The sequence below is a fragment of the Corticium candelabrum genome, chromosome 9, assembly GCF_963422355.1.
Source record: "Corticium candelabrum chromosome 9, ooCorCand1.1, whole genome shotgun sequence".
NCBI classification, from domain to species: domain Eukaryota; kingdom Metazoa; phylum Porifera; class Homoscleromorpha; order Homosclerophorida; family Plakinidae; genus Corticium; species Corticium candelabrum.
This window is the reverse complement of record NC_085093.1, coordinates 4153928-4167112: the sequence shown is the minus strand read 5'-3', so window position 1 is coordinate 4167112 and position 13185 is coordinate 4153928. Positions and strand designations below refer to the sequence as shown.

The window sequence follows — 13185 nt, the reverse complement described above, 5'->3', positions numbered from 1 at the left end:
AATACCCTGTACATATGCAGTAATCTCTACTGAAATACCATACTTGCTTGATTATTATACCCCAGGGCTCATGTAAGCCCCCAGCCCCAACTATGTCCAAGGCACTAAGATTTTCACACCTCTTAGTACTTTGTGACTGTTTGCTAGATTTGCATCTGTAGAAACGCTGATATTATTCAACTTGTGCATGCCTGTCGACTTGTTGAAGGTTTTCGTGACTCAGATACGTACAGAAGATTAGGTTTCCAGATTTTAGGTAGTAATGGTGGTTTGAAGCTCTAGTGTAGCAACATGCTGTTTAAGTAATAAATCAATCACTTCCGCTAATGAACAACATTAGGTGGCAATTTTTTTAGAAAGATCCCGTCCCTACTTAACCTTTAACTCTGGCCAACCATTAGGGGTCGGGTAATAACCAAGCGAGTACGGTACCAGTAAAGGTAATAAAAAAGTCTTTAGGCCTTACTGCACTCGGATGGTGAAGATCAAAATATTCTTTTGGAGCATGTCGTCCATCAGACAGCGAAAGTCTCTCCATCATCTCAAGTAGCTTTGGTGTGTAATACAACTGTACAATTAGAAAATGATAATTACATTGACAAGCATCTATAAATTAGTACTACTGTAGTAGTTAATCACCAGGCAGCCATCTCCTGTTGGTCGAAAGAGACTAATGAGCTTCTTAAGATCAAACGATGTCACAGAATGATTAGCCAGTGTTTCCAAAAGAGTAATAAGATATTCTACAAACCAACAACATCTCATAATGTGGCACCGACACTATAGTAATCATCTTCCAAAGTCTCCAGTTGGAAAACATCACATTGAGTGGTAAATACCACTTAATTTGTCAACATATCCATAGACAGACAGACAGACAGACAGACAGACAGACAGACAGACAGACAGATACTTTATTCTCATACCAACTCTACTTGTACATGTGCTAGAAATTTGTAAAAGCAAACCAGTCCTTGCAAACAACAAAGTCTTAGATTTAACTAATGGACTTGACCTTGAATATCAAAATCAAATAATTTATCTAAATCACCATGATTAATTAGGTGACAGTTTTGAAAGTTTTCTGAGGACAACTTTAGCATTATGTCTTGTTCAATGGTAGAAAATCTTTTCCACCAATACATCACAAACATGAAGACATTAAAATTGGCTACTAGATTTAGTGACTGTTGTGACAAATGCTGCAAAAATTCTCTGCTTTTGTGCCCCACCTCCCAAAATGTTCTATCACAAGAAAAACTTGATACATACCCTCCTGAAACAAGCTCTTCTAAATATTTTTTCAATTTCTTTTCTTCTCTTGTCACGGCAGCATGACCACTTTCCCTGCTAGCCCTCTTAATTAATTAATAATGTCCTGACTCCATGGACAAGCAAGTGAAACGTCAAGGTCCGAATTCTGTCTAGTATTTGGATCAAACATAGATAGACAGACAAACAGACAAACAGACAGACAGACAGACAGACAGATAGACAGACAGACAAACAGACAGACAGACAAACAAATAGACAGACAAACAAATAGACAAACAAATAGACAAACACCTCTGAAAACGTTCAGATCACCAACCTGAAGCCTGTTTGTCTATCTTCTGGCCAGTGGCAAGAACATCCAACACGGCAGCAATCATTCCAGCTCTACAGCACAGCATCTGGTTGTGTGGGCCATACACACAAGTGCCACTCATACATCCTCCCAGCCAACGTTGCAGATCAAATGACAACGAAGGCAACCAATTGATAAGAAGCAACAACACATCCGTGTTACACACCGAGTTTGAACCCTCACAATATGCTCCTTCGACAGCCTAGCACATCAACATAATAGCCAAAAAATACATTCCGTGCCCCAATCAGCGTCTGACCATATCAAGAAATGCCTCGAGAATTTCTTTATTGGGACTGCATACTGCCAGCACATGATCCTTCAGAGACGCGTATCCAACAGTCTCCACAAAAGTGGCCTACAGCAAAAACAGTGGAAACAAAAGCACTAAAGTGGCTGGCACCTGCTAATTAACATGGAAGAGTGTGACAAGAGGGCTTGATACATTGACTGACAAGTGGAATTGTAGCCATCTCGCAGGCAAATCAACACCAGCAACAACAATGAGTACATGCACCGCATACCAAGTGTCTGTTCATCCGTCCTTCGGTCCATCGGTCCATCTCTCTGTCCATCTGTCCGTCTGTCTGTCTAACTACTGTAACCATAGCATATGTGCGCCTCAAGTTAATTTCCGCAATAAGCTGCAAACATACCTTTGCTGATACCGAGTCACCCATGACTGTTGCTACTGCCTTGACCACAGCGACACACAGTTGGCTCAACTGGTGCGATTTAGACGAAGCATTTTGCTAAGTTCGAGCAAGACAGAATGTAAGCAATACCGTAAACCTAACTGATGCACAGAACACACTTGTGCAATACTCAAAACTTCAATCATTCGTTGAAAACACCCGACGTTGACAAACATGGCCTACAATGAAGCATGTGTTAGACGAAATTCAATCGAAAGTCTGCAGTGAAAATTACCTGAAGTGCAGCAACATCGTTGCATGACATCAGGAAACGTACAGAATCTGAGCAAACAACACAGAGTAAGACAATCCAATATGGTAGCAATTCACACAAAGCTTACTCAACATTGCAATCCAAAAGTCAAGCATCTCAATGATCGAGTACTGTGTGTCACACCTAAAGTGCATCAGCCAATAAAACAACTGTCTAGTTCATAGCACAACATCTATACATACTCGAGATTTAGTTTGTCTAAGAAGGCAATCAACAACACAGACACATCCACCTGACGCTATAAAGAAAAATAGAGCACGTTACTGAGGGCAAAATGTAGAAATTCTATGCCACAGTAAAGTACCACATCGGGCGTACAGCCGTGCATTAGGTGAACACACTTGACAAAGAGCTGTATGGGCATGAATGCTGACGAATGAGCATCCGTTGTATGATGACATTCCTCGAGAGAAATCGGAACCAGCAGTCGCAGGACTGCACTGCTTGATTCTAGAGTTACAGCATGAGGAGCACTGTCCTACAACAAAAATCTACTTAAGGCCATGCAAAATTAATTACTTCGATCATCAGAATTGGGGCAGACAAACGACTTTTATTTAATTCTACATTTTCATATTTTCAAGAGAAAAAATCTTTGAGTATGCGGAAAGCTGTGGGCTCAGTATCAGTGCAATGGTACACACGTGTCACTAGAGACATGTCACACACAACTGTAGACACCAGTCACTACTACACAAACAGCACATACTATTTATAGTTCAAACCCACACTAAAAATAAAAATTGAAAATAGAAATAAAAATAAATATTAAAAATAGAATATAAAAATAGAAAATTAAATACAAAAATCAAAAATCAAAGATAAAACAAAAAAAGGAAAAAAATAAAGAAATTGAATATAAAATATCAAAAATCAAAACTAAAATATAAAATAAAAATTAAATATATTGTGGAGAAGGACGACATCACTGTTGTGAGATATAGCCATCCCTACTGCTAGGAAAATCGGTGCCAATTGTCTTGACATCTGTTTCAGAAATAGGAAGACAAACACTTGTCTTCGTATTGATATCAGCTGTCCTGCTGATGGTAACATCACCAGGAAACATGCTGAGAATTTGGCGAAGTACAGAGACTTGCGAGTGGAGATAAGCCGCATGTGGCATTGTCAAACACTGGTAGTTCCGGTGGTCTTGGGAGCTTTGGGCACAGTGCACGCAGGTAATGCACGGTAGCTGGACATTATTCCAAGTCATCACAACCTGCAGCACCTACAAAAAACAGTGCTTCTTGGATCCAGTCGCATCCTGTGTAAAGTCATGTCTTCTGTTTAGACAGCCATGATGGTCTAAGCACCTTTGAGGCAGGGTTTGCCTCCGGTGCTTACAAGAGACCTTACAAACCAGACTGATCTGGTTGAGCACGGCAAATATAAAAAATAAATTTATGGGGTAATCCCAAAAATTGAGACAGACGCTGATGATCAACAAGTAATTAATTTTGCATGGCCTAATAACAAAGTCCCATTCACAAAAACTCGTGCAAGGAAAAAGACCAAAATGACAACTAACTTGTAATCCATAAAGAAGACTACCAAAGAAGTTGAGAAGTGAGCTCTTTACAATATGTGGTAAGTGGAGAACATTGTGTTTCTTCAAGCCTTCTACAATGAGAAAACACGTTAACTCATACAATTCAATTACTAACAGCAAATTCCTACCAGTAAATATTTCTAAAATACGCGAATCAAATCTAGCAAGAGTAGAACTGACATTGAGAAACAAAACCGAATCACTACAGAAACGAATTTACAAAATGTTTGTAATCACTAATATCAACTACTATAAGTGGTATATCGCTGACTTTGCTATAGAATGTCGCCAGCGACGTCCAGGATCAAAAATGTAATCAAGAAATAAACAAGAATTACACACAAGTGTTGACAATTGATCAGATATCCTAGAAATCAAAGCAAATGTTATAAACAGAAAGCATGACGTTGAAGACGTTGACTGGCCTCTTCTTCCCCTCATGTGGTACCTCACAAAGCTAAGGTTAAAATTAAGAATAATCTTTTGACATAGGAAATACAAACACAGGCTGATAGCAGATTACCATTCTAATTGCAGCCGTGCCAATTGATGTTACTGCGTCAACAGTTAGGTGGGAAGAAAGCACCGCAACGTTAGCAGGACACCTACAAATACAAACAGTCCAACCGCCCGACATAACACTGCCGTGTGTGTGTGTGTGTGTGTGTGTGTGTGTGTGTGTGTGTGTGTGTGTGTGTGTGTGTGTGTGTGTGTGTGTGTGTGTTGACGTCCTAAACGTGAACAAATACTTTGCCATTAGAGATAAGCAGCCAACAACAGCAACTGTACTCTCAATAATTCCACTTGCACCATCAGCTACAGTCGCCACACCATCTACAACAATTCAACCACTTTACAAATTCAAGGTCATTCACATAAAAACAAATATATTACCTGTTGTTAAATTCATAGACAAAGTTGAAAGACTTTGTAGCACCAGTTTCAGAATATGTGGTTGGCCAGCCACAGCAACTTGTCGTAATAACTCCTCATTTCTACAAAATTCACCAAACTATTATAGCAATAATAACGTATTATTAACCTGATTCCACACTCCCTTCATAGTAATTAGTATTTACTCATGCACGATACACTACTGTGTGTCGTACATACTGGCAACTACTATAGTGTGTGTAAATAACTGTAATTAGAAAGTGTTGCCCAACATACATTTTGCTATGCCAGACATAACATTTTTCAAGCAGCTGTTTATACCAAAGAAGGTTGATGTTTAAGTCAACAAATATAATGTGTTCAGTCAGACCAGCTCTACATCTGTTGAACCGATGGCCTTAATGTTAACAACAAATGTAAATGTCACATTTTGCAACTCAAAGAAGACCACATCGACCACAAAAGAACAATATCTTGTATCGGTTTTATGCAGGGTTCTCCCTAACATGTGGTAGCATGGTGCAGTGCCACGAGGAAGATATCTCATGGTGATGAAATGGAAGGCCGTAATGACTTTCTTCTTTTCCGTCTAGGGCAGACGGCTTCAGTAATACACAGTTGACCTACAGTTTAGAGTCTTACTGTAAAGGTCTGGGTATCCAAGGGGCATGTCTTGTCACCATACATATATGTACCGTCAACCTGCAACACTACTCTGAAATCCTGGCGAGAACCCTGGTCACTACACACTAGGACATTAAACAGAAATCCTTTACCAAAGAATCATAACATGTGTGCGCCAAAACTGTATGCCACATTCTGCAATGTCCCTATCCCATCAACTAATGTACTGGACAACATATTACTCACAAAACTATATACCACGTTCTAAAATGTCCCTGCCCATTAACAAAACTGATCGAAGGCTATGACCAGCCTCATGATTCATTGGAAAATCAAATACTTTTGTCTGTGATACTACCCCAATTACCCAACTTGAGTTAATTAACCAATCTGAAGCAAAGTTTGCTTCCCGTACTTGTAATAGAGTTTATAAACCAGACTAGTCTGGTTGAGCACGACACATAATACCATCTACATATCGCTCAGGGCACTAAGGTAGTGGTGAGATCCAGCACAGCAGTCTGCATGTCAGCGATGAGCAAGGCGATACCCTAGGCAACTTGTGACAGAGCCAGTCATAGTCGTCTTAAGGGGTTTTTTGCTAGACAGGAACACTGGCTGTTCGAACCTGCAACTGGTGAATGAATGGCAGACGTCTAACCATGCTATAGTATAAAGGCAAGACAGAGCAACATAGTTAATAGAAGTTGTAGCTTTCTTAGTCTGCTCTTTCAGATCACAGACCATCAACAGTGTGATACATTCTATTTGGCGCTTCTTGTCTGTTTTGTGACAATGCTTGATTGTTCCGGCGTTTGCTCTACTTCTTTCTACAGTACAACCTCAATTATCCTTACTACTCCGGAGACTGGTTAGAAGTCCGGATAATCAAGTGTCAAAATAATCAAAAGTTGATAAATATTAACTATTTTCCTGCACTGTGCAAGATCACGCTCTGTTTCCACACTTACTGTACATTTGACAAAAGAGTCATCAACAGCTGCCTATTTATTACATTAGTACGTACGTTCTCTGTTATGTATTCGCTCATTTGTGTAAGGCTGTACCTACAGCATATTAGTACGTACGAAGTGAAATATATTATAGTCCCTTTATCCAGAAACGCAAAAAGTCGGGAGACACAGAATTTGCCCGGATAATCGAGATTGTACTGTATATATCTAAAATAAACCACACCCCTTAACGCAGCGGATATCCAACCACCACTCCAAAAATCCTGGGCAGAACATTGGATTTGTGGCGATCAGATCACGATCCAGTTGCCAGTGTGGACAGGCCTTAAGTAATAAACCGCACTACAAGAACTAACTAATTACTTTTTGCTATTTAAATTAATTACTCAACAACAATCAATATCCAACAAATTCTCATGTAAATGTCACATATCAATTGTCACCTTTCTTGACAAGACTTTGGTGTCAACCGAAACTGCGGGTCTAGAGGGCAAGATATGCTGCCATAATCTCGAACGAACTGCTGGCAATACTTCAAAACCTTAGCACAAAGTGGCAATTACTCATCCATCAGTATGAGTGAACGAGAAAAAAAGTGGAATTTTGTCGTGGCGACACTCACCAGATCTGTCATTTCGTCTGAGCTTATTCCGTGTTCAAGTGCTACAAGTAGTTGCCGTTTGGCAGCTCTGATTACACAATACAGTTCACCGCTGTTTCAGAAAGGAACTACAAGCATGTCATGCCCACCTTGTCCCTTCCGCCATGTTCGTCTCGGAGCGCGCGCTAGCACATCATTTACTACTACTGTACGTAGAACGGAACGGTCGAAGTGTTTTTAATAACTTAATAAACACGCGGTTATTTTTATTGACTAGCATAAACAAAAAACTAATAAAATAAAGTGTCGTTTCTCTATAACGTCGTTAGTTAGCCTCGCATTAGCCAATTGGCGCCTCTAGGCGCGCACTTACAAGTTCTAGCAGAGTACTAGCGCGCGTTAACAGTTTGTGCTAGATATTTAGTAAAATTTTAGTTGGATTGTTAGTTTCGCGTAGCCAGACCTTGTCCCGCTGTCATTCTTCATTGTGTGTGTGTGTGTGTGTGTGTGTGTGTGTGTGTGTGTGTGTGCGTGCGCGCGGTGTGTGTGTGCGTGCGTGCGCGCGCGTGTACACTTCAACCAAGCCATGGTATGTAGCACAGCTTCATGTTGACATCACACCGCAAGTGCACACTGTACAAAAACAACACAATAGAAGTCTTCATGTACAACTATCACACAATGCTTAATTTAATCCTCAATTTCAATGTGACACTATACATAAATTGATAAATCTCCATCACTACAGTATTCTGCTAAAGACCTCCTGCACTTCCAAACTCAATGTTAAAAAGAATCTCATCGATTTTGATTCTTGCCAGAGCCCTCTGTTGAGGTGTAAACCTCTCAAGAGTGGCACTGACCAATCTACCATACAGCGCGGCCTCTGATTCATTGTTAGGTCGCTTTCTTTGTTCATGAAAATTTTGCACTTTTGCCATAATCACACCATCATCACATTCTGGACTGACACGCCTCTTCTTTACTTTGAGATACAAATCGGAAGGGTCGAAAGAAGAATCTGTAGTAGTCGCAGTAGTACACGCAATGTTGTTCTCGGATGAGGTCGAATGATCACCTTTGTGTTCCTCCGAATACGTACCATTGTCACTATGTGCTGCATCTTCAGCTTTAAACTGACCACAACTGTATGAACAAGATGTATTTTACAATTGCAGAACTATATATCTACACGTTAAATGGCTTATGTGTGTTGAATCAGATGCACTTACCTCGACTCTTCTACACTTGATTCGTCACGACCAGGTGCCATAGACTGTGTACTGAAACTAGTCTGGCTATAGTCAAGATACCTTCTCCTGCAAACAATCATAACTAGATACTCGATTCTCTTTCTGAAACACTTAGTGACATTCAAGAACAAAATTAATATCAATCTGAGTAATATGGTAAAGATGCAGAGCAAGTGTGTGTGTGTGTGCGTGTGTGTGTACTTCTACCCTGCTTTCTTTTCTCCTCCCATCATGTGCAGAAAGCAGTTTGGAATACCGAGGCTACACGTCACAAGTAGCTCGTTAATACCAACAAACTCTGCGCATGCGGCGTACACTACTCTGTACGCGACGTTGCAACGTTTACGGCTTGAAATATGGTAAGCAAGCAAACGTTCGCGTAATTTCAAAAGTACAAGGCACACAGTACAGCCTACAGACTAAAAACATCGCTCGAAAAGACATGAGCCACAAAATGGTGGAGCACAAGATCTCCGGAGCTTCAAACTAGACAGACGAGGCGTGCACTCGGTCTCTAGACGAAGCCACTTACGCTCTGTGACGGACGGAGTCATTTAGGAACGACAGTTGATCGTACAAATACCAAGATGTCGCTTTCACTTCCTCCCCGTCTCTGCTTTTCTCACGTCTATTCCTGAGTTTCTTCAATTCTTTCACATATCTGTCTCGTAAGCTTTTCCAGCGTTTTCTACAGCAGTCGAGTGATAAACACTCCACCTCGGCTGCAATCTCGCGCCAAGCGTACTCCTTGGCTATCTGGTCTCTGCGCATGTCGGTGGATACTTTCCAGATGCATGAGAAGTTGCGCACGGCTGCGATTAGACGTTCGTCGACGGTAAGCGTACGGTCCATGGTTGCGGCAAAACGTACAAAGAGATAACCACGTGGTTTTATCTAGAGGAGATGATTGGCTGAAGGGCAGGCGCAGGCATCCGTTGAGTAGTGCGATGCGACACGCGATAACGCGCGTTGCGTTGACCTCGAAGTTCGAACAAAAAGATGCGCGAAATGGCAGTAGTTAGCGCAAGCGCTTTCACACAGCTAATATGATTAGTAAGTCACGTGGGCACATGAGTGTAACTAGCCTCGACAGTTTTCATCCGTCATATCCAGTAAGAATTCGCGTGAATTATCTTGACGAATCCATTGCTTTAGGTTTTGAAGAGGAAAACAATTAGTTTGCTTTCTCGGCAGGGACGTCACGTGTACAGGAACGTACGTAGTATACATCTGCATGCCCACATCGCCATGTTGTTGCTGTGTTTTTAGTACGTTTAGATATACAACACCAATTAGCTAGAAACATCGGCGGCATGCTCTTTGTGTATTACCTCGCGTGCCAAAGTCACGTGCAACCACTAACGCCACTTATGTGGTTGTAATAGTACAGTACTCTTTGTGGCGTTAGAATGGCGTTACGAGTGGCGTTAGTGCACTAACGCCAAACTAATCATGATTAGGTCCGGTGTGAACACACTCTATGTAATGTGACCATGTAGATACTATCTTCGTATCATTCTGAATCAATGAGACATGTTAATAACTGTCTAGACATATAAAATGTATGGCTAGCAGTTGCAATGAGACTGGACAATCAACTGACGAAACCTCTAGACCGTCGATCGCTACTACGTATACCTAGACTATAACACTAGTGTTCTAGAATACTAATTATTCAAGACTGTCAGTAGAACTATTCCCGTCATTCTGACCTTGATCTTGAGTAACTAAGGGATCTGTCTCCTCCCTTTGCTGTACACTTCCTGCATTGCAGCCCTGACGCACTCGAGATCTAGACGACCGTGCAACAATGATAATTATCATGACAGTACATGTAATGCCGACTAAACAGATGGCAATTCCAGCAAAAATCCAGATGAATGACTGGCGTACATACGTCTTGATAACGAATATAAGATTTTGATGGGCTATGCCGGCCATTTCTACGATTGCCACTGCAGAATCAGTCCAGGGAACCGGTAGATCACACCAAGCATTACCATCCTCTTCATTAATATTAAGTGGAACACAGCTTTTTCCTTCTGTTGCATTCAAGTTGTACTGCAATGAGTTAATAGAATAGACAATACGAGTCACATTGACACTGTCCACGCCGTCTGTTTCAAAGCAGAAATGGTAGAGATCAGACTCAATGCTGGCGAAGCTCATTTTGCACACATCAGATTCCGATCGACAAGCAGCAGGTCCACATACTTCATTATGGACCAGTTGAAATGGTGACCTGATGTTATCAAAATCAGAAATTGTGCCTTCTCCTTTGATCACCAATAACCGCGTCTGGCCATCCGCACAGAATGTTAGATTGACGACAGAGCCAATATTGAGAAAAAATTCTCTAGGAAAAACTATCCCTGGAGATATATAGAAATATTTTGCTCTTAGATCGACATGTCTGTAGACATCCAGTGGTGGTGGTTTAGAATAGACGTGGAGGGAAATGCGATGAAACATTTCTACTTGACTTGTTACACTAATATTGACTTTATCGTAAAGAATTCCACTAATTGAAATTGCTCTGGTAGTGAAGATCTGGTTCGTCGTTAGTGTTTTTCGACTCTTGCTCTTGACTACGCACCAAGGCACTAGACCCAAAGAGAATAAACCTAGGCCAACAATTACCGCAATCGATATCAATATCACAGGACGACGCCATCTGAGCCATGGAGTCCCGGATAGTCTTTGAGAAGTCCCGCTGCCGTGTGTCTGTTGCTCGTCGGTTTTAGTATTGTTCCCCATCGATCGCGACTGCCGCTTTGGTGCGGAGACCCGAAATGCAGCTGTAAACAAAGTCAAAAACCGTGCAAAGGTCAACGGGGGAAATCCCTTTGGTAAGGCTAGACCAGATTGCGTAATAACAACCGACAGTGGCGTAAGATGTTCACGAGAGGGAGTGATGTCATCATGAGTAAGCAAATACCTCGCTTGCCATGCAGACAGATTTGCTGGCACAGGAAATTTCAATTCGTAACTACACATACTGAGCGAGGGGCTTCAGCTCCCCCCCCACGCCGATGAGGGATATCGGTTTGAAGCAACCACGTGTTTGCCAACAATCTACCGTCCGAAAGTGAGATGGTATCTGCGCACGTTCAGAGGCGTGGTCGTTTTAAGTTTGAGTTTACAATAAACGTCAAAGCTCAATCATTCTAACTAACCATGTTAATTAATTAAAATGAAGGCCGTCATGCATATATGTACGTTTGTTTAGACTGCTCCACTGACTTGTGCTGACCGATTACTTGTGAGTGATAATTGTACGGGAACCGGACACGAGAGTGTATAGTCACGAGACTACTCTAGACAGTAAGTAGGCGTTCAACGCCTAGCTAGATGACAATGTCAGCGACTCGAGAATCAATTGTTTGCATCATAACTTTCGAATAATTTAATTTTTGTATCAATCCACATAAAATTACATATCGCAAGGTTCAGCTTAGATCAACATGACATATGGCTCTTTATTTCTACCAATCACAGCAAAGAAAAAAGCCAATTTGACCTTCGCTTCCATCTTGCTTGTGTAACACAAAATTTGTAAACATCAACCTTTGCAAGGTCTCGTCCATTTGGGAAATCATTCATCCTAATGAGTTGGCTTGTTAATTAGAAAGTTTCTATTTAAGATAGGACAAAGTAATTTTGAGTATTCTTGCAGGTGCAGTAAAACATACGACCACAGTTTCGCAAGCCACGCCTCTTTCCTTCTCGTAAATGGGGCGTGGCTAGCGAGACTAAGACGACCGTGGCAGGCTCATTGTCATTAGTAGTTGTCACTGACCAAAGTTAAATGGACATATATAGGTCCTTTTAATATAGCATGCACTGACTAATTATAAGCGTCATACTCACACTAGTAACGAGCAAGAAAGCGCGTCGTCCCCTCCAAAGACGACAACAGCCTAGCTCACTCGTTCCGCGTGATACCCTGGTATATATACAGAAAAAGGAAACAGAATACTCTAAAAGTGTCAGTCTTTCTTGGTTTTGATTTCCCACGGTAATACTACGCGACAATCAGTAGTTCTTACCTTGTACTCTTTAATTAATACACCAATTAAGGGTTTTTTAGTAATTACCATGTTTACGAATTATAATGATTTTCCTACCAGTTTAAATAAATTTATAGTACATTTTAGCAAACTAACTTAACATAGACTCAACATTCGTAGCAGCTATCTAGATAGAGTAAGACAGCCTCAAAATATGGATCTTCTAGTTGAAACTACTTTTATCTGTAATTTAATGATAATTAAAGAAACACGCTAATCTATTAAACTCGTCATCAGTCCTAAAAGTATGGATACGATATCAGATTTCTGACTCTAAGAAAAGAAGCGATCATCATTCTTGATCGATGCTGAACGTGCACATGTCTACGCCATGCATTGTACTCTAGGAGCACAAACAAGATAAATAAAGGCTTTGATGCAAACCGACGTTACTAAGAGTTTTAGAGAGTTGCAGAAGCCAATAATAGGGGGTGTCTACACGGGTGGGCGTGTCTATTTGAGTGGACGTGTCTTGTAGCATCGTGAAGCCTATCCCCCCTTTTTAGAAGTCACGCTACGCCCCTGAATCGTCTATTGTCAGAAAAAGCGAGTTTGTCCAGAAAGCAAGACCAGAAGCACAACTTGTTGTTTCTCTTCTTACTTTATCGTGTTTTGATTTAC

The 13185-nt window shown here is 41.1% G+C and overlaps 5 protein-coding genes and 1 long non-coding RNA gene across 6 annotated transcripts; all 6 read right to left on the bottom strand.

Moving 5' to 3' along the window:
* Positions 1–397: 397 nt before the first annotated feature.
* LOC134184156 (neurobeachin-like protein 1) lies at positions 398–2100 on the bottom strand. Its single transcript, XM_062651772.1, has 5 exons — positions 2083–2100; positions 1887–1985; positions 1592–1829; positions 640–743; positions 398–568 (listed from the first exon to the last, which is right to left on the bottom strand). The coding sequence occupies exons 1-5, from the start codon at positions 2098–2100 to the stop codon at positions 398–400; spliced, it is 630 nt and encodes a 209-aa protein (XP_062507756.1).
* Positions 2101–2190: 90 nt separating this feature from the next.
* LOC134184417 (neurobeachin-like protein 1) lies at positions 2191–2798 on the bottom strand. The gene is made up of 6 exons (XM_062652097.1): positions 2779–2798; positions 2664–2719; positions 2558–2604; positions 2442–2501; positions 2284–2379; positions 2191–2225 (listed from the first exon to the last, which is right to left on the bottom strand). The coding sequence occupies exons 2-6, from the start codon at positions 2689–2691 to the stop codon at positions 2223–2225; spliced, it is 234 nt and encodes a 77-aa protein (XP_062508081.1). The 5' UTR covers positions 2692–2719; positions 2779–2798; the 3' UTR covers positions 2191–2222.
* A 1367-nt stretch (positions 2799–4165) lies between these two features.
* Positions 4166–4512, bottom strand: LOC134183989 (uncharacterized). The gene is made up of 3 exons (XR_009970622.1): positions 4420–4512; positions 4277–4350; positions 4166–4219 (listed from the first exon to the last, which is right to left on the bottom strand). It is a non-coding gene; the product is annotated as an uncharacterized LOC134183989 (long non-coding RNA).
* A 3-nt stretch (positions 4513–4515) lies between these two features.
* On the bottom strand, positions 4516–7407 carry LOC134184155 (uncharacterized). Its single transcript, XM_062651771.1, has 7 exons — positions 7391–7407; positions 7263–7329; positions 7084–7181; positions 5043–5143; positions 4898–4982; positions 4672–4753; positions 4516–4605 (listed from the first exon to the last, which is right to left on the bottom strand). The coding sequence occupies exons 1-7, from the start codon at positions 7405–7407 to the stop codon at positions 4516–4518; spliced, it is 540 nt and encodes a 179-aa protein (XP_062507755.1).
* A 472-nt stretch (positions 7408–7879) lies between these two features.
* Positions 7880–9346, bottom strand: LOC134184819 (transcription factor Adf-1-like). The gene is made up of 3 exons (XM_062652572.1): positions 9027–9346; positions 8474–8560; positions 7880–8387 (listed from the first exon to the last, which is right to left on the bottom strand). Exons 1-3 carry the CDS (start codon positions 9344–9346, stop codon positions 7997–7999), a joined length of 798 nt encoding a protein of 265 aa, XP_062508556.1. The 3' UTR covers positions 7880–7996.
* Positions 9347–9961: 615 nt separating this feature from the next.
* LOC134184800 (uncharacterized) lies at positions 9962–11286 on the bottom strand. Its single transcript, XM_062652549.1, has one exon. The coding sequence runs from the start codon at positions 11249–11251 to the stop codon at positions 10166–10168; it is 1086 nt and encodes a 361-aa protein (XP_062508533.1). The 5' UTR covers positions 11252–11286; the 3' UTR covers positions 9962–10165.
* Between the last annotated feature and the right edge of the window lie 1899 nt (positions 11287–13185).

What these genes read in the sequence shown, in the direction of transcription:
- LOC134184800 (XM_062652549.1), bottom strand. Translation starts at nt 11,251, where the DNA reads ATGGGGAACAATACTAAAACCGACGAGCAACAGACACACGGCAGCGGG.
- LOC134184417 (XM_062652097.1), bottom strand. Translation starts at nt 2,691, where the DNA reads ATGCTTGACTTTTGGATTGCAATGTTGA. An exon ending in CTTTTGGATTGCAATGTTGA is followed by an intron (nt 2,605 to 2,663) that starts GTAAGCTTTGTG and finishes TTGTTTGCTCAG; the next exon opens with ATTCTGTACGTTTCCTGATG. An exon ending in ACGATGTTGCTGCACTTCAG is followed by an intron (nt 2,502 to 2,557) that starts GTAATTTTCACT and finishes GCTTCATTGTAG; the next exon opens with GCCATGTTTGTCAACGTCGG.
- LOC134184155 (XM_062651771.1), bottom strand. An exon ending in CAGACGAAATGACAGATCTG is followed by an intron (nt 7,182 to 7,262) that starts GTGAGTGTCGCC and finishes CTTTGTGCTAAG; the next exon opens with GTTTTGAAGTATTGCCAGCA. An exon ending in GTCTATGAATTTAACAACAG is followed by an intron (nt 4,983 to 5,042) that starts GTAATATATTTG and finishes GAATTGTTGTAG; the next exon opens with ATGGTGTGGCGACTGTAGCT.
- LOC134184156 (XM_062651772.1), bottom strand. An exon ending in GATAGACAAACAGGCTTCAG is followed by an intron (nt 744 to 1,591) that starts GTTGGTGATCTG and finishes GTTGGTTTGTAG; the next exon opens with AATATCTTATTACTCTTTTG. An exon ending in CAACAGGAGATGGCTGCCTG is followed by an intron (nt 569 to 639) that starts GTGATTAACTAC and finishes CTAATTGTACAG; the next exon opens with TTGTATTACACACCAAAGCT.
- LOC134184819 (XM_062652572.1), bottom strand. Translation starts at nt 9,346, where the DNA reads ATGGACCGTACGCTTACCGTCGACGAACGTCTAATCGCAGCCGTGCGC. An exon ending in GACTCCGTCCGTCACAGAGC is followed by an intron (nt 8,561 to 9,026) that starts GTAAGTGGCTTC and finishes GATTGTTTGCAG; the next exon opens with GAGAAGGTATCTTGACTATA. An exon ending in TCAAGTGTAGAAGAGTCGAG is followed by an intron (nt 8,388 to 8,473) that starts GTAAGTGCATCT and finishes TTGTTCATACAG; the next exon opens with TTGTGGTCAGTTTAAAGCTG.